Here is a 20003-nt window from a genome sequence, read left to right as displayed (position 1 = left end):
CATGGCAGCTGTTGAACTCTATGCTGTGGCTTACAGATTGAGCTGCTGCACTGTTAAGTGCCTCAGGTATAATCTAATAAGAGCCAGTTCTTATCCTGTGTTTCCTCATTAGGAGAAGTCAGCTTCATTAGGTGACATCCAAATGGCTCACAGCAGCTAAAAAACAGGGTCAAAGAATCTTAATTTTCTCCCTGAAAGAGAAGTGTTACTACTGAACATTTTCCAATAATTAAAACAAAAGGTCAGACTAATGGTTGGTTGAATTTGAAATAATTTTTTCTCTAGCCCTTATGGAATGTCTGGATAAGTAGGTATTTAATGAAAGCCACTTGAATTTCATGAAATCCCTAGTTAAAACTTGCATTTTTAATGTACTCTTAATGATTTTTAATCCTGGTACAAATGCACAAAAGAGATGACCTGGGCATTTCTATTCATTAGCATGGCTATGATTTTAGGGTTGTGAGTAAAATATCTCTAAATTTTTGTGCTTTCAGGAGTTTCTTGATGCAAACTGTCATGGTTAAATATAAAAGTAATTTCATTATGCTTTAGGTTCTTTCTTCCCTTCCATCCCTTCCCCTCTCCCAAATTGTCCCACTTCAGTCTCTTGTCCAGTTCTGCTGAAAGACAAAACTTCATGCATTGAAAAAAAATTGCAAGTAAAACCCTGTCTTCAGTATAGCAATTTAAGATACTCTACAGTTTGTAGTTTCCCCAACAGCTGCCAAATAGTTTGTTATCACTCAAAACCCCCACAGCTCTTTATCATACATTTGAGTATGGGCTGCAGAAAAAAAACTTTAGCTGTAAAATAGAATATATGTAGTTATTTTCTGAAACACACAAAATGTAAAATTTCCTTTAATTATACCTTGAGTAGACCTTCTGTTCAAAGGCTTCATATTCTTATCCAAGTGGCTGCTTTGTAGAATTCTCTCACAACTTCAAAAAACTTATATATGTGAAGAACCCCATTAAGACTGTCCTTCTGATCTCTATATAGAGATGAAAGTAAAGAGCTCCAGGGCATGAAAATTGAGTGCTATAAGGTAGAATGAGGTTTTTGTCCTCCTTAAGTCACTTGTAATGCAGAAGTGACAAAGCCCACTGCAAAGTTATGGGTTTTTTTTCAGGGAAACTGAAGTAATTATTTATGTACTACCTCTAATGTATACATTTTGACAAAAATCCAATATGAATACTTCAGCTGACAAAATATTAAAATGAATTCCTTCATAAATTCTAATACTGCAGAGACGCAGCCTTTAATATTACAGAAAGCAGATATTTGAGATGAGCTGCTACAGGGATGGGAGTCAGAAAATCCAAAATACTAATCTTACTGTTGTCTGACATGCTGTGGCATTAAGAGCTAGAAAATGGGTATTTTCATAAAACAACCTTCAAAATATTTAAAACTAAATGAAAGAAAAAACCCCACAGAATGACTTGAGATGTTTTGTATCAATACTTCAAAAGTGTTAAAACATGATCTTGATTTTTCTGAATGAATTTGAAATTTTTTTTTTTGCATGCTGAAATTTGACAAAATCCATCCTTTTCCAGACCCTTGTAGAATTTTGCATTTTCCATAGGAAATAAGTTTTTGACAAGCTCTTTCTTGGATAATACACATGGTTTGAAAACAGTGCACACTTATTCAGCCCTGGAACAGGGAATAAATGAAAGGTTTGCAGTAGTGCTGGACAGCCCATTTCACTGAGATGTCAGTAATGTGAATAATACAATGTCTTTCAGATGAAGGAGACAGTAACATCTAGGTAAACTAACCTGAAACTGTTTTCTCCATGTAGCTAGAAATGTCTATGTTTCCTCTGAGATATCCTGTCTGTTGTTTAATAATGTGTCTTAAGCATGAGATTACCTTTCCCCTGCAATAACATTAAGAAGTGGAACTTCATTGTCATAGTGCAGTCCTGCTTAAAATCTTGGCCATTGCTGAAGGCAGCTTGATTAGTCAAGCATGCTGTGCCCTTAAAAAGCTCTCGAAAACATGTGGTGATGCATTCAGAACCTTTCTGTCTCTAGAAAGGAGTATTCTATTACAAGCATTGTGGAGATGCTGCCGAGTTTAACCTCAGTTAAAAGTGATTTTTCTGTAGCTATCACCTAGAAAAGTAAATAGGTATTTAAAACATGTCAGTTTTTATGTTACCTGGCAACTCTCTCTGTGGAATTGAATTAATGAAGGTTGTGATGGCTGGCTAACATAAATAGCACTCCATTGCTTTCAAAGAAGCCTCTGTCTTGAGGGAATGATTTCTTAGAATATTTAAAGATGGCAGGCTGAAATACAGGGCAGCAATGAGGGATGCACAGGGCTTTTGAAGTAATGTTTTGAAGAAGCAGAAATGTTGCCAAGGAGTTTAATAAGCATAGTTTTCTAATGAGAAATAGTCTCATATATAATGACTTTTTAAGAAATGATTGTTTTTCCTTGTCTTTTAGTACCACAGACTTCCATTTTTGAGCTTGGCGTGTGCGAGTGGCACTCAGACCAGCCAGCTGAGCCTGCTCTGGGGGCACGGCTGCAAACTGGGCACAAGATTGCCTCCTGTTCCTTCCAGGAGGATTCCAGCAAGGATACTGAAGGTGGGGATTTAATTTAACTCAAAATTACTAGTTGTCATGAAGAATATAGTGCTTTTTATAGAAAGATGGTACCTCAATGCCAAACCAGAATAAAACTACAAAAAGTACTTGCATGTATTTTGTATTTAACTTAGGTTTTGTTTTGGCTGTTTAATAAGGACATCATGAGCACTCCTTCTGATAAGGCATAAAAATATTTTATTGTAAGGTTTAATGAATTTTTTCAGGTATTCATTAAATATTTTAATATAAGAATTCTAATATAAACTAATAGCTGATTTATTCTCCAGTTTATTCTTTGTATGAGATCTGTGCAAGAATTTGGTGAAATTAAATCAAATTCATCTATGCCTCCATATGTGTGTTTTTCTCTTTTGTTGTGATTTTGGTACTTGGCAGTTTGACTTTGTACTCTGCTTGAGCATACAGTCTGGAACTTCATTTTATACCTTTTATTGGGGCAAATGTAAATAAACAATTATTCTATAAAATAGTGTCCTACCATTGAAATCAATAAAATTGCTCCAGATGCAATTTTAAGTAAGGAGCATCACTTGTTTTTGAAGTCACTGTGTAGTATGTCTCTATGGGTTTATGGGAAAGGTTTTTGAAGCTTAAATCTCTAAGTGTTCTATTGTGAGATGGAATTATCTTCCCTGCTAAGTGTTTGCCTTGTGTACTGAGACTGCCTTCAGAGGGGTCAAGTACTGCTGTAGTAATGCAGTTTGTGATGCAGCTTTGAAGAAATGATATTATGGAGATTACTGCTTGAACTTTGAACCCACAGAAATGGAGCACATCTTATTGATAGAAGCTGAATGAATGTTAGATATTGTTTTTATTTTAAAAAATTTAGAAGATACTTTAGAATTAATTTCAAACATCTATAAGTCAAATTATCACTGAATAGCAAGGAAAAATGCCTGAGTGTACACACTATGTTAAAGGTAATTTTTGCAGATATGCATAATGAAGAGCATAGTGTAAAGCAGATTATTTTCCCCTTAAATGTGAAGAGTCATATCATCTTCCAATTTCCACTGGTGTATCTAACAAACAAGAGATTTTTCATTTGATTTTATTTGAAAAACCTCCCATAAAGTCAGTGTATCTGTGCCACACCTTAACATGACATCTTAACGGCTAGTAACAGGTATGGATTTTCCTTTTAAGGCAATAGTGAGAACACAAAAATATTGAAATTCTGTAAGGATTTTACAGGAGCGTATTACAAGCAGTGTCTATGGAAAGAGAATATATTTGGAAATATTTCCTGCATAGGTGCTTGCTTGGGCATCATTGTATGGATATGCACAGGCAGCTGAGTAGGCTGAATTTCCCCAACTACTTAGAGAAATTCCCTGTGCAGCCATAAAGAAAAATGAAAATGTGTGAAAAAACAAGCATCAAAACAACATACAGAATTTAATTCATCATTAACATTGAAAAGCATTGAAAAATCTGAACTGTGATTGCTGACCTTTCAATACACTCAGTATTTCTATTCATGCAGATGTGTTGAGACATAAATGAAGAGGCTGAATATAAAAAAATATTCTATAAACTAAAGACATGGTATGAAAACTGCAAAAATACAATGCTTGAGGGCTCACTTGCAATGCAAATAGAGCTTGACTAAGCTTTATATTCTGAGTTTGATCAAAGCTTTTACTTCTATAAATAGAAGAGAGGTAAGAAATAAAATTATAAAAAAGAGGTTTAAACAATTATATATATATATAAAGAAAATATTTCTTACAGCCTTTGAATAATCTTCCCTTGCTTGTGTCCCTAAATTTAATAAAATACTTTCTGTCCTTGGAAGACCTTTTTTCTTTGTTCCTTTATTGCTTTGCTTTTCTCATTTTTTATTTTAGGCAATTTATCTATAATTTTTCCACTTAATTTCTCTAGCATCAAAAGTTCTTCCCGAGGTTTTATATTCCCCTATAATACTGTTCAGAAAGTACTTTTTCCTTGTTTTGAGATAAGTTGTATTTAGATAAATAAACACAGAAACTGCAGACTTAAGACCTTTAATCAGTCATTGTTTATTATTTTAATAGTTGCTGCAGAAGGCAGCAAAGTATTCAGTGACTGAGGAGGTGGGGAAAGAGCTGATATATTTAGTAAAAAGTATTTAGCCTTTTTATTTCTGAAAACTAATAGACACTGTTGAGGGGATGGAGAACTCTTTTAGATCTTTGTAGGAATGCTTTTTATAAGGGTCAGAAAGTCAAGAAGAGCACAAATTGCTTTTCTGCTTCAGGTGAAAAGACAATATGCTTCCAACATTTTGTTGCAGAAGTTCTGTCTGAGAAGACCTTGATTACATAGTGATGTGACTGCTACCTGTAGCAGTAATGCAGATGACAATTTTTCTTATTTTTTCTTTCCTAAGCATTGCTGTAAAAAGCATATTTCCTTGAAACCACAGTGGGAAGAAAGCCCCGTTCCCACATATATTTGTCATTGGATATTGAATGGCTGTAAATGTAAGGAGGCTGAGCTGGGACTTCTTGCAGGTTTTAGCATGCAAAGTAAAAACTTTGAAATACTATTACTGATATAATTTGTGGTTGCTGGGGCTATCTGTGAGTAAAATGAAGATATATATATATATATATATATATATTTAAATCTATTTAATAGGAAATACATGGCATCCAAGTCACATCATCAGCATGATGAACAGATTTCATTCTGACTGGAATGAAGCTGTAATTACATGAGAGTAGTCCTTATTTTTAAGACTGAGAAAAAAAATGTTTTATGAAGAAGTGACCTTTATTTCCTTTCCTTTTTTCTTCAGGCCATTTTGAATGGTTAGAAACTAATGACAAAGCATTATATGAAAGGGCCCATCTAAACAGCTCCATGTGTCATTGCTCCAGCAAGACTTGCCATTTTCAGTTTCACTACTCCATGGCAGATAGTAGTGTTCTCAAGGCAGTACTGCTTATGAATCAGGTAAGTAGAAAAGTGTTCATTTCCAAAAGGTAAAGGTATGGCAGCCCCGGTGTTACCAGACAAAATGCAGGATACCTCTGCCACTGCATGCCTGTCCCCTGAGTCAGCTTGTGCAAAAAGTAACTTGGTTACTGGTTTTCCAGTAATTCCACTGGTCTGTGCAATTGCAAGACCTGGCTGTTCACTGTCTCAGCTGTGAACAGATTTGATGGGTGAAGCTTCTGCAATAAGGCTTCAAGGACAAACCCAGATATTACAGAATTAAATCAATTGCAGATTTCAGGGGGGAAATATATAGTAACAGCTTTTCTAGCCTTCTTCCTGTTATGGAATTAAGAAAATAGGTGCTTTTGTCTACAGAGACATATTAAAAAAGGTTGTTGGCTCAGGATAGTTGGGGAGTTTTTGATTAAACACCCACTTTGCTTTGCCCAAGTGCTAGAGCAGTAATTTTTCTATTCTTCTACCTATTAGTAGATAAAAGAGCCCTGCCAGAATGAAACACAAATGTCAGTTGAACATTGTAAACTCTTTCCATCTTTCTTACCTGAGGGAGGATGGATTATAAGAGAATAGAGACAGTACTGAAGGCAATCTCACCCCTGAGGAGCTGCAGCTGAGCTAATAACCAAAGAGTAGAAACAGCCTTGCCCTTAACTGGTCACAGTGTCCAATAAGGATGGGTGGTATAAAAGAGTGGATTATCTGGTTAGGAGGAGAGTTGGAGTCAGCTGGCTGTGCTGTGAGGAGTAAGGGTCAGGTGGTTGTGCAAGGGACAGTAAGGGTTGGTATCTGCTAGGGACAGGCAGGAGTCAGTCGGCCATGTGGAAGAAAGAGGAAAGGAGTCAGTGGAGCTGTCCATGGGAACTCGCAGAGAGAAGGTGTGAAAGTTTTACAGCAGGGTGATGAACTGATGGTGACAGTCAGTTCCCATCCACTGTCAACTGGTGCCAAGCACTGACACTTACCTCCCCTGTCTTGTGAGACTTTCTACTATTAGGATGTTTGCTTTTGGAAGTCTGGTTTAATAGGTGAGTATTGATGCATGCACTGCTACTTATTGAAAGCAAGATCGGTAGAGCTGCCGTCATGAAGTTAAAGGTTCTCATATCTTGATGGATATGAAGTCAATTATTATCACCCAAAAATATATATATTTAAATATTAAATCCAATTCATTCACAAAGATTAGGTAAAAACCCCAAAGTATAACACAAGCAAAAGGTCTTAAAATAAGAACAGGTAATGGGAATAATTTATTTATTTATGATTGTGTCTTTGAATATTCATGAAAAAAACTCCAGGCTTTTGCTCATGTTTCATTTATAAAAGCCAATAGTTGTGTTTTTCTATGACCCTTTACTGTGTCAGGGAATTGTAACATAATCAGTGTTCTGGTCAGAATGCATGGATTTTTGTGCCATAGTACTTGCCAAAAATTCCCAGGTGTGACACTCACAGCAACCTTGAGACAGAACAGGAATATTGATTTCAGCAGTTCACCTAAGTAGCATCAATGGATCCACTTCTAGAGTTTTCTTTCCCTGAAAACAGAGCAACTTATGTAAGTGAAAACCATAAGAAAACTGACATATAAGTTCCCATAGAACTGGGAGCCTAGATTGAATTAATTGATAAACTGGTCCTTACATGTTAATCAGAAAAACATTTTCTGGTATTTATTACATCAGTCCACTCTATTTCCACAGATTCTCTTAACCCTTTTATGTTTAAGTTTTTCAATTTCTCCTTCAATCATAAGTATATTTATTGCACATAGACTTATTTAAAGATCATGTGAGTTACTCATACTGCAAAGTTTGCCAGAAAAATCTTCAGAAACATAAGCTTCTGCTGGTAGTTTCAGGAAAAATAAAATAATGTACAGACTCATGGTTAAGACTTCTTAAACTGAAATAAAGGGAGAGTTGGCTTTTTCACATTTTGCTACTGAATCATTAGGTTGTTTATGAAAGACAAATGAATCTTTGAAACTAGCCAATACTAGGAAATAGAAGTGAGAGTTGAGTGCTTTTTCTGACCCTGGAAGACAACAGAGCTGCTGTCCTGGAAGCTGTCATTCAAAACAGCCTCTCAGCTGTGTGTACCTTGCAGTTTCCTGCACATCCTATAGCTGTATTTATTGATCAAAACCTCTTATCTTTGAATAACTCTTGCGAAATCCCAGAACTGACAAGCCCAACACACTTGGAGACTGGATTATACTCAATTTACAGTTTCAGTACTATTCTTAGAGGCAAGTGACACGTGTTATAAATTTATCCCTGGCCTTCCTCTTTCAACAGAGGGAGCAAGGATGAGTGAACATATTTTCTAATATAGACATTGTGGTATCAATTGGAAGACAAGGAATTTAAATTGCTCTTGGGTATGAAGAAGGACAAGGAAAATAATAGTAACCTGTTGTTTACTTACATCTACTTTGCAGTCCATGATAATTTGCAGCTTTTCCTCTTTTCTTGTTGGTTTGCCAAACTGCTCTTAATTAAACATTACTGTATTTGACTATTTGATGTTTCTTTCTTAATTGTGACTCATATGTCTTTGAACTTTGTCTTATTGGTTTGGAAACTGGTTTCTGTATACTGAGATGATTTTAAATGCAAATGTTGTTCTTGACAATGCTTGTAATTCCTCCCAATATAGTATTTTCTATATTGTTTTGAAATCTATTTTTTGTCTAACTCTCCACACTCTCCAGTCAGTTAGTCAGCACTATAATTATATCAGGTTCTGGAACAGACCTATGCAGAACTTTATTACAGTTTTCTTTTAGTTTAATAGAAAACTTTTGACATCTTCTCTTTGAAATAAGCTCACATTTCAATTTGCACACACATTTTACAGTAATTTCATTACAGCAAATCACCACATTTTTTAAAGCATGTGTTATGTGAGATTGTTAAAAACCTTAATACAGTGAAGTAAATAATTTTCAAGTCTGCTTATGATGAAAAAAAATACCACACTGCTAAACATAATTTTCTTCTCATCAGAAGCAGCTAATACAGGTTTCTCAGTTTCTATTTCTCTAGCTTATAAGGTTGCTAGCAATTTGCTCCAGTTTCTTAAGTGTTGTTCAGCATCTTGGCTATAATTACATACTGTACTTATCCTTAGCTGCCATATGTGTCCTTTGTTCTCCCAATTATCTAATTAACAACACATTCTCCTAAGTTTCTCAGAGCTTGCTGTTGATAGTAAAATATTCTTTCCAGTATGCAATCTTTACTTAAAAGCTTGTGATTCCATTCCAGTTTTAGTATGTCTGGCTTATATGTATTTTTAACATTATTTGTCTATTCTGGTCCATATTTGAATTCTCATTTAGCAATATTAACTGTTCAACTAACATAAAATATTCACAGAATTATAGAATGTCCTGAGTTGGAAGGTACACACTGGCATAATTGAAGTCCAACTCCTGGCCCTACACAGGACACCCCAGGTGTCACACCATGTGTCTGAGAGCATGGTCTATATGCTTCTTGAGCTCTGTCAGGCTTGGTGCTGTGACCATATCCCTAGGGAGCTGTTCCAGTGCCCAGCCACCCTCAGGGGGAAGAAACTTTGTCTAGTATCCACCATAAGCCTCCCTGACACAACCTCAGGCCATTTCCTCAGGTCCTGTCACTGGTGAGCACAAAGAAGAGATCAGTGCCTGACCGTCCTCTTCCCCTATGAGGAAGTTGTAGACTCCAATGATGTTTTCCCTCAGTCTCTTCCATGGTGAACAGCCCAAGAGGCCACAGCTGCTCCTCACATGGCTTCCCCTCAATGCCCTCCACCATCCTCATGGCCGTCCTTTGGACACTCTGACAACTTAATCTCTTTTTTATTTTGTAGTACCCAGAACTGCTCCCAGCACTCGAGCTGAGGCTGCCCCAGTGCAGAGCAGAGCAGGACAATCCCCCCCTTGCCCAGCTGGCCATGCTGTGCCTGATGCCCCCCAGGACAGGGCTGTTCCTCCTGGCTGCCAGGACACTGCTGGATCATGTTCACTGTGTCATTGACCAGGACTCCCAGGTCCCTTTCCATGTCACTGCTTTCCAGGATCTCATTCCCCAGTTTGTACATTCAATTAACAAAATTCACTGTCTGTTAACTGACAGATAAATTTTAACATTTTTGGCAAAAATAGAAACCAAATAATATAATGTTGAGTCTACCACTTGATGTTTATTAATTGCTTTTTACTCCTCTTAAGTAATGGGCTTATTCTTCCTTTTATTGTCTTAATCTTTACATCTTATACGGCTTTGAAAAATACAGAAATTAAGCAATAAAAGATAATTTCAACTAATGCTTATACATGCAAGTATATTTGTATCCTCATGCACTAAAATTTTTCTATCTGTTGAACAACACTTGCAAAAGTCATGTGAGTACACTCCTCTGCAGAAGATAAAGTTGATTAATCATTGTGGGAGAGAAAATAAGCCTTTGTTGCAAATTACACTCTGAAAAGAGAAGTAGTGACAAAATATAAAAAGTTGTGATTTCTCTTCCATTCTTCAAATCTGAGCAGCATTATCTCAGAAAAAAACAAACAAACAAACAAAAAAAAAACCCAGAACATTTTTGGGAAAAGGAACAATTCTTTTCCATTTTAGCTTTACAAAAGGTTGTTTAGTGATAGTAATATATAGTAAGGGGAATAAAGTTGTCTTGAGCAACTGCTCCCCTGCATCACCAAAATAAATCTGGAAGGAAACTATTGGAAAAACAACACCTTCCATATTTTAGAAAAAAACTAGTGACACAAGGAATGTGCTAGAGGGGTTAACCTATTTGGAGCAAGGAGGTGGAAGAATATGATAAGCAGTGTGAATACTACAAGTATTATGAGGAAGAGAAATTATTGTTGACTTATTAGAGCTGTATAAAATCACGGGGTAAAATCCGCTTAAAATATTGTTTCATCTGAGGTGACTTACAGCTTTCAGTGTAAATAAAAATCCCAGAATGTCTAGCTACTGTGCAGAAAACTCAGGTTTACTGCTACAAGCTATTTGTAGTAAAATTAGTTTGGGAGAAAAATGGTCATGGGAATGGGTTTCTAAGCTGTTATCTGAATGTGAACAAAATTATAATATTGAGGTGCATCCAGTGAAATACACAGCAAATGCAGTGCTTCCCAAAAGATATACAAATGTGTTTAAAGGGTTTGTACATGCAGGTGGTGGGGAGCATGTTAAATAAGAACAGAGATTTAACCACAGCCTATGGTTCCTAGTACATCATCCTTTTCTGTGTCTCATGTGTGCCTAATGTAGGCTGATAGATTTCCTTTAGAAGCGGAATTGTTTAGTAAAATGAAGCAAGTTTTACACAGAATGAGGTGTTCTCAATATTGAAAGAATTTTGCTGAATATGTAATGTAAAGAAGTGAACAAATACATCCTGTACTAATGTAGAAACTTACAGCTGACTTTTATTTTTGAAATCAAGTATGCCATGTGCTTTATCCAATTTGATTTTGTCTGTCATTGAGTGTTTGAAATTAGTGTGTTGCCTTGGCCCTGTTTTGCAGTTATCAATTTTTTTTTTTTTTTTTTTGTGATCTTTGAACACATGTTCAATGGGAATTTAATCTTCCAGCTTTATAATATATCAGAATGGCCTTGGTAAAAAAAGAGCAGTAATTTTCTGCACATCACAAATAATTTCAATGTTCTTCTGCTGGCTCACAGCCTATCAAGCAGTAGACAACACTTTTCTCCTCTCTTTTATATTATAAAACAGCAAAAATATAACTGTCCATGTATATCGTATTGATAACATTTCACATGCCTATCATAACCCTTTTTATTAATCTCCTGTAAGATATTGTTTTTATACTTTCAATTTCTCATCATACAAGAGACTTTCCATTTCTCTTATCCTGCTTTGCATCTTTTTCTGAACTGCCACTAATTCTGTAATAGCCTTTGTGGAAATGGTATGATAAATACTTTGCAGCTTCCTAAAAGTAGTCTCAATATTGATATTTTTAATGATAAGTCTGTCTGTATGTATAGCTTATATTAACTTATCCTGTGGGTTTTTCTTGTCTTTTTAGTTTTGCTCTGTTTTGCAACTGCTTCTTGAAAAGGTTTTGTGTGGGTATATAAAGTTCAAATTTCCGCTGCCTTTATGCCTCAGTATGCTCCAAGTGGGATCATGACCAGAAGCAGAGTGAGCATGAGATACTTTTGTCAGATTATTGAACCAAAAGGGCTTGCAGTGCTTGCATAAAGACAGTCTTACCATACCTTCTTCCTGTTACCCTTAGGAGGTTGAATTAAAATGGGAGGATTAAGGTAACTCGGGTCATGAGTAAAAGTTGTTAGATTGTACTCTGTGTGCTTGCTTTACAGATTAAAAAAATAAAAAACTGTTTTTAGCACAATTGATTGGGTAATTTTGGTAGACCCAAACTTCAGTTCTAAGACAATTAAATCTAATTAAATACACAACAATAATATAAGCAGTTATTTATGAAAAAGAAGCTTATGTGGAGAACACCATGGAAACATATTGTTAAATTCAGCAATAACATGGCTTAATTTACATATTAATTGACATTAATTCTGCCAATTCAACTCCTGATAAATATATTATTAGTCTGTTTAGTCACAGTAAATATGTGTTGTTTTCCCTCTCTTCAATGGACCTCAGTGCAAAGATTGTAAATGAATATGAGAAGCTGTATTTTTTCACATAGAGTAATTTTGTATATAGTGGTTGTTTGTCTGGGAGATGAAAAGATGGATAAAAAACGGCCTCAACTCCTGAAGGAAAAAAAATTATCTTTATAACATTGTTTTCTACATTTTACAGGAGGAGCATCTCTTGTGGGAAACCAGCATCTTGACTAAGAAGGAATTTGTCAAAGTGAATATACAGCTACCAATAGGGCTAGAAAATACAAAGGTATGAATGAAAAAGGCATGTGCTCAATTTTTGAAGATCCTTTACTTCATTGTTTTAGGAAGCCTAAAAATTAGTTAAAATTGTGTGTATATTGAATGTCTTGCTTTTTTTTTTATTGCTTCAGTATGAGTGAATTTCTGTCTGTAGCTCAAGAAAACATCTACAAACATCTACAAACATGACGTACAGATGCTGCTGCACTTGAATAATATGCAAGAAAATGAATACAAATCTCATCTGATTCTAATTAGTCATCTGAGTCCAACTCAGGAATTACCAAGGAAGATACCTTTTCTTTGAAATTTCAGCTACTTAATTTTTATATTAATTTACACATTACCATTTTAAGTGACTTTCCATTTACAGGTTTGTTTTGGGGGTTTTTTTTGTAGTTCTGTAAATAACCACCATATTTTACTGTTTCAGCAATCAGCTGAAAATATAATCTCTATGAAAGGACAAAAACTAAGCCTACTGCAGGAATTGATGTTTTGACAGATGTTAGAATTAATGCATTTCAGTAAGCTAATAGTTTCTAAGGGTGTGTTGTTGCCTGTCTCTCCTTTTCCCACAGGGCGACTTTGAATAAAAAAGTAGATGTGTAATTAAGTTATCTGTAGTATCTAAAAATAATTAAACATCTGCTTTCATGTGCACGACTTTACAAGTTCCGCTTTCACAACTTTGGTTTCTTTCACTTTCATCACTTTTGCTTTCACTTTCACTTCCACTACTTCTACTTTCTCTTCCACCACTTTATCTTTCACTTTTGTTTTCACTACTTTCACTTTCGTTTTCACTTATTTAGCTTTCACTTTTGCTTTCAAAGCATTCACTTTCACTTTCATTTTCAATATTTTCACTTTCGCTTTTACAACTTCTGCTTTCACTTTCACCACTTAGACCACTTTCACCATTTTCACGACATTCACATCCTAAGGTTCACAACTGTCACTTTCGATTTCATTGCTTTCACTTTCACTACTTTCCATTTCACTTTCACCACTTTCACTTTCACTACTTTTGCTTTAACTTTTGCTTTCAATCCACGTTCATTTTCACTTTGCTTTCACTTTGACTTTTATTACTCTCACTTTTGCTCCCACAACTTTCACTTTCACAGCTTTCACTTTCAGAAATTTCACTTTCGTTTTCACCTTTTTTGGTTTGATGTTCACAGCTTTCACTTTCACAATCATGACTTTTACTTCCATTTCCACATCTTGTGATTTCGCTTTCCCTTTGACTACTTTCACTTTTGGTTTCACCACTTTCACTACTTTCACTTTCGGTTTCACCACTTTCACTTTCTGTTTCACCGCTTTCACTTTTGGTTTCACTATTTAACTTTCAGTTTCATGAATTTAGTTTTCACTTTCTCCACTTCCTCCTCTTTCAGGCCTTTCATATTCCCAACTGTCACAGCTTGAGCATTTACTTTTGCTTTCACTGCTTTTGCTTTCACTGTTTTCGCTTTCACTACTTTTGCAGTAATTTTCACTTTCATCACTTTCACTTTCGATTTTGCTACTTTCGTTTTCAGTTTCAATTCTTTTGCTTGCACTTTCAGATTCTGTTCTTTCACTTTCAGTTTCAATTGTTTTGCTTTCACTTTGTTTCACTACTTTCGCTTTATGTTTCACTACTTCCATTTTCGATTTCACTAATTTTGCTTTCAATTTCACAAAATTAGTTTTCACTTTTTGCCCTCCCACCTCTTTCAAGCCTTTCATATTCCCAAATGTCACAGCTTTAGCGTTTACTTTTGCTTTCACTGCTTTTGCTTTCACTACTATCACATTCATTTTCACTTTCATTGCTTTCACTTTCGATTTTGCTACTTTCACTTTCAGTTTCAATTATTTTGATTTCACTTTCTGTTTCACTAATTTCATTTTTGGTTTCAATTCTTTTGCTTTCACTTTCGGTTTCACCACTTTCACTTTCTGTTTCACTACTTTTGCTTTCAGTTTCACAAATTTAGCTTTCACTTTCTCCACTTCCTCCTCTTTCAAGCCTTTTATATTCCCAACTGTCACAGCTTTAGCATTTACTTTTGCTTTCACTGCTTTTACTTTCACTGTTTTACTTTTCACTACTTCTGCAGAAATTTTGACTTTCATTACTGTCACTTTCACTTTCGATTTTGCTACTTTCACTTTCGGTTCCACTACTTTCACTTTCAGTTTCATTATGTTCACTTTCTGTAATTTCACTTTTGGTTCCACTATTTTCACTTTTTGTTTCAGTGCTCTCACTTTTGGTTTCACTACTTTTGCTTTCAGTTTCACAAATTTAGTTTTCACTTTCTCCACTTCCTCCTCTTTCAAGCCTTTCCTATTCCCAACTCTCACAGCTTGAGCATTTAGTTTTGCTTTCACTGCTTTTGCTTTTACTGTTTTAGCTTTCACTGCTTTTGAAGTAATTTTCACTTTCATTACTTTCGGTTTTGCTAGTTTCTCTTTCGGTTTCACCACTTTTGCTTTCAGTTTCACTACTTTCACTTTCGGTTTCAGTTCTTTTGCCTTCTCTTTCAGTTTCACGACTTTCCCTTTCCGTTTCACTACTTCCATTTTCAATTTCACTGCTTTCAGTTTCGGTTTCACTACTTTCACCTTCTCTTTCACTGTTTTCACTTTCTGTTTCACTACTTTAACTTTCTGTTTCAGTTATTTTGCTTTCACTTTCGCTTTCACTACTTTTGCTTTTGGTTTCACTGTTTTGCTTTCATTTTTGCAAATTTAGTTTTCACTTTTTCCACTTCCTCCTCTTTCAAGCCTTTTATATTCCCAACTGTCATAGCTTTAGCATTTACTTTTGCTTTCACTGCTTTTGCTTTCACTTCTTTTGCTTCCACTACTTTCGCATTCTTTTTCACTTTCATTGCTTTCACTTTCACTCTATTGGTTTCACTTTTGATTTTGCTACTTTCCCTTTTGGTTTCAATTCTTTTGCTTTCACTTTCACTTTCAGTACTTTAACTTTTGGTTTCACTACTTTTGCTTTCAGTTTCACTACTTTCAGTTTTTGTTTCAATTCTTTTGCTTTCACGTTCAGTTTTGCAGCTTTCACTTTCGTTTCAACTACTTTCACTTTTCTCCCACTTCTTTCAGTTTCACAGTTTTCACTTTTGCTTTTGCTCTCCCTACTTTCATTTTCAATTTTGTTTCTTTACTTTTCTTGCTTTCACTTTCGCTTCCACAGCCTACATATTCATTTTTGGTTTCACTACTTTCACTTGCACTGTCACTTTTTCGCTTTCACAGCTTTCACTTTTACTTTAGTATTCACAACTTTCGTTTTCACTGCTTTCACTTTCACTTTTGTCATCATTACTTTCGCTTTTGTTTTCAGTTTTTGCTTTCACAGCTTTCATTTTCTTTTTCACAACTTTCACTTTCACACTTTCATTTTAATCTCTTTTGCTTTCACTTTCACCGCTTTCACCGCTTTTGAAACGAGGATGAAAAATTAAAGCTACAATTTTAATAAAGATTTGTAGGGAATGGTATGTTTATTTACAGCACTGTGGATGCATGTGGGGATATTTTTTTTTAAATGGATATGTGCACTTTTGAGAACTCTTGATCTTTATGTTTTTGGGTAATTTTTATATATGTAGAATTTTATAATAGATTCATGTATGTTTATTTTGTTGATTTTGTGTTACACTTACCGCTTGTTACACTTCTACTTAGTTTTTTTTAGAAAGTACAGAAAGAACTCTTGGGTTATTTGCTTTGTCTGTTTTAAGATTTGAGGAGTCTTTCTTATCTCTTCCTTAGCTAGGACAATTTTGCTAGTGCTGTAGTTATTAGACTAAACAACATATTTTACCTATGTTAATAAGCTCGAAGAGGTACATTTTACTTAAATCAAAATGGATTTTTACTTTGTTAAGTTTTTACTCTGTTTCAGTTTCATCCCTTTCACCACTTCCACCACTTTCACCACTGCCACAACTTTCAGCACTTTCACCACTTTCATCACTTTCAACACTTCTACGTTCCCAACTTTCACAATTTTTGCTTTCACTTTCACTTCTTTTGCTTTCATAATTTTTGCTTTCCCTTTCACTACTTTCCAACTTTTGCTTTCACTACTTCTGCTTTCAATTTCACTTCTTTCTCTTTCTGCTTTTCTTTCACTACTTTCTTTCACTACTTTCACTTTTACTACTTTCACTTTCATTTTCACAGCTTTTGCTTTCACAACCATTACTTTTACTTTCACGCCTTTCGCTTTCACTTTTGCTACTTTCACTACTTTCACTTTCAATTTCACCACTACCACTTTCAGCAGTTTCAATACTTTCAGCACTTTCAAAACTTTCACTTTTGCTTTCACGACTTTGGCTTTCACTTTCACAACTTTCACAACTTTCACTTTCACCTTCACTACTTTCACTTTCTCTACTTTTGTTTTGACTTTCGCCACTTTCATTTTCACAACTTTTGCTTTCACCACTTTCACTTTCACCTCTCTTTTAAATGGTGAAACAGTTTTCAGTTGTTAAGCTCTGCTATTCCAACTGGTATCTGAGGACATTCCCCAGCCCAATTTACACACCTGTAACTGGAAATTTTCTCTTGGAGATCTGCAAAATGAGGTTTTGAAGACAGTTCAGAAAGGAAGATGGAGTCTTTAGGATCTTAAAATTCAGGACACCTTTCTAAAGCACAGGGACATTACTCTAAAGGTTTATGAGACTGGTAGTTTTTCTTTAAAATAGTCTTTTTTTCTTTTTAACTTCACTCTTGGAATTCATCAAACTTCAGCTTAAAATTTTCCATAATTTCAGCCCAAGACAGCCATAAAAAAATTCAGGTTCTGGTCTGAAATTTATCACAGTTTTGCAATGGAAATTACGAAGTACTTTTTGCCTCTAAAACTGTATTGTGTAAATAAAAATCAGTTTTCCTCCACTGTTAATGCAAGTATTTTAATTGTAACAATTGTCAGCTTGTGTTTAAAGGAACACTCCAGAGTAGGGCAGGCTTCATCTGCCTGAATAGCATCCAGCTCTTGGATACTGCACAATCAGAGCCAGCAGGTTCCTGCTCCTTGGAAGAATCCCCCTGCAGGGCTGGGCAGCTCAAGGCCCCTGGATCAGCCTGTGACTCTCACCCGGACTGCCCTGATGGCAGCGATGAGGACCCAGCCAGCTTCTGTGAGTGAATCCCATTTCTTTAGAGGGCCAGCCTGCTGAGGAGTGCAGGGAAACCTAAATGCTTCAATTCAACCAATCACTAGAAAAAAAATTTGAAATTTATATGGCTTCTTTTCCCCAGAATATTTAATGACATACAGGTCAAAAGAATTGTTCATTGCATTTTCTTCTTTCCGTTGCTTTGTGTTCCTCTGTCTGGCCTCATTATCATGTTTTAGATACAGCTAGTAATTTGTTTAATAATATGCTGAAATACAACATTTACTGTATTTTTGCTTAAATATATTCCCTGTGTATGACTTCTATAAACCTAATTTGCAAGGGAGTGAAATCTGCATTGGGATTTGTTCTCTAAACAGTTTTCTACAGTTTTTTAGAGCGTTTGTGAATTACTGTCAGAAAATTTATTAAATGAAATTATATTTGCACTATGATACAAATCACCACAAAAATGTAGTCCGGAAGCTACATTTTCATTATATTTGCAGCTGAAGGTAAGTTTGTTTAGAAGCCACAGTTTCTTGTGTACAATGAAGAGTAAAAAGAAAAAAATTAAAATTACTGAAAAATGTCTGTAATAATTCTGAATTTTAGACCTCTATGTGAAAATGTCTTTACGGACCCTATCATTTCTAAAATTAATATTATAGGGCATGCATAAGTATGTATGTTTGCCTGTGGTAGTAATACTTAAATATGTGTTTAACATAAAAAAATGTGTACATATTTAAGATACTGGTGATGATATATATTGCTACTGGGATGTGCCAATTAAATTTTTGTGTATTGCTCAAGGTAGCAGGATTAAAAACACTGATAATGTTTTATTTTCTAATTCCTTGGTGAGACTTCAGGAAATATTTGTGACTGCAAGCCATCTTTTTAACTCACAATATGAATACTGAATTTTTTTCAATTACTTAAATAACCATGTGGGAACTATCTCTGAAACAACTAATATGTGCATATGCTGAAATAACATTTTAAATAGAAAGTACATACTGTTTTATCTCTGGGTAGAATCTAAGCAAACATTAAAGTCTGTAAGGGTTCCCTCTCCGAGAACTCCTTTTGATTTTTACAAGGCTTGACCCTCTGCTGCTAACTCTGTATCTGTCCGGCATCCACTGGTAGGAGTATGGAGAGTCCTTGTAAGGTCTTTTGGAGGAATGGAGTGAAAGTTAATTGTATTTTCAAAGCTGGACTTTATTTCTCAGCAATTCAATGACCCCACTTCATAACAATGAAAGAGAATTGTGGTGTAGAGCAACTGGAAATAAAAAAGAATAATTTTTAGATTTCAAAAGATGATGAAAAATAATTGTCATAGTTGAAGGGAGCTTTTAATCATACTACACATGGTGAAAATTAAGATAACTCCAAACATTTAAAGGGTTATGCCTCAGACATTGATGCTAGGTAACCCAAAAGATTACAAATTACCTAGATCTAGTCAGGATTTCAAAGATAACAGTAGAATTTTTGGGAATATTTCTTCCATTATGGTGATGCTGATGGGTCAGAAAAAAATTGAGATTTGGCACAAAATGACCTGATGGCCATAACATTGTCCTTTGTGGAATCTCCAGAGTTAGGATGCTTGGACAAGGAATGATGAAAGCCACAACCAGTCGCAAATGTTCTTCAATAGCTCTGTGTAGTGCTCCATTCTCTGCTGCTGCTTCTGCAATTAACTTTGGTTTTTCTGTGGAATTGGGCATTGTTTGCTTAACTATGTGTTGAAATATTCACAGTTTGAAGAGGTATCATTTCATTGGAGTGCACAAAAGTACATTCATCCTCCAAAAAGAGGGTGGAAAAAGGTTCTTTTGTGAAGTATAAGTACCAATAGTAGTTGCTTATTTCTCTGACTACTGGCTGAGAAGAAAAGAGCACACAAAAGTGTGTGATCTTTACAATAGCAATAATTATTGTTAAAGTTGACCCATTTTAATGGATAATATTGTCTTGCATGCTTCCCACACTCCTTTTCAGGAAAGAGGGCCCTAATGGAATATAGCTACTCAGCATTTTGGTCAGCTTAGAAGATTAATATTTTAGACACTTTCCACTGTATTGAGAAAAAAAGGTGTAAAAAAAAAAGTTCTTATTTATTTTTATTCTTTGTTCTTTTATTCACATTATATCAATTTTCCACAAGATCTTAATATTCTCCTCCATGATGTTTAGAGTTCACTATATTCATTCATATTGATTTTCAGTAAAATTTCCTATCTGGTACAACAATGTACCAGATTTAGCCTTTATTAGGTCTTGTAGCATCTATCCTTGGACATATTGTCAGTAGCTT

The 20003-nt window shown here is 35.1% G+C and overlaps 1 protein-coding gene across 1 annotated transcript in view; it reads left to right on the top strand.

Annotated features, from left to right (window-relative positions):
• The window catches only part of MALRD1 (MAM and LDL receptor class A domain containing 1), a 236730-nt gene that overhangs the window by 14141 nt on the left and 202586 nt on the right, over positions 1-20003 (top strand). Inside the window, exons 6-9 of the mRNA XM_085565894.1 lie at positions 2473-2616; positions 5429-5586; positions 12430-12522; positions 17485-17692. Coding sequence (XP_085422020.1) covers positions 2473-2616; positions 5429-5586; positions 12430-12522; positions 17485-17692 — 603 coding nt within the window. The remainder of the gene's footprint in view (positions 1-2472; positions 2617-5428; positions 5587-12429; positions 12523-17484; positions 17693-20003) is intronic.

This window comes from Lonchura striata, chromosome 2, assembly GCF_050655825.1.
Source record: "Lonchura striata isolate lonStrDom1 chromosome 2, ASM5065582v1, whole genome shotgun sequence".
NCBI lineage: Eukaryota > Metazoa > Chordata > Aves > Passeriformes > Estrildidae > Lonchura > Lonchura striata.
Note: the sequence above shows the minus strand (reverse complement) of the source record. Positions and strands in the feature narration are given on the sequence as shown.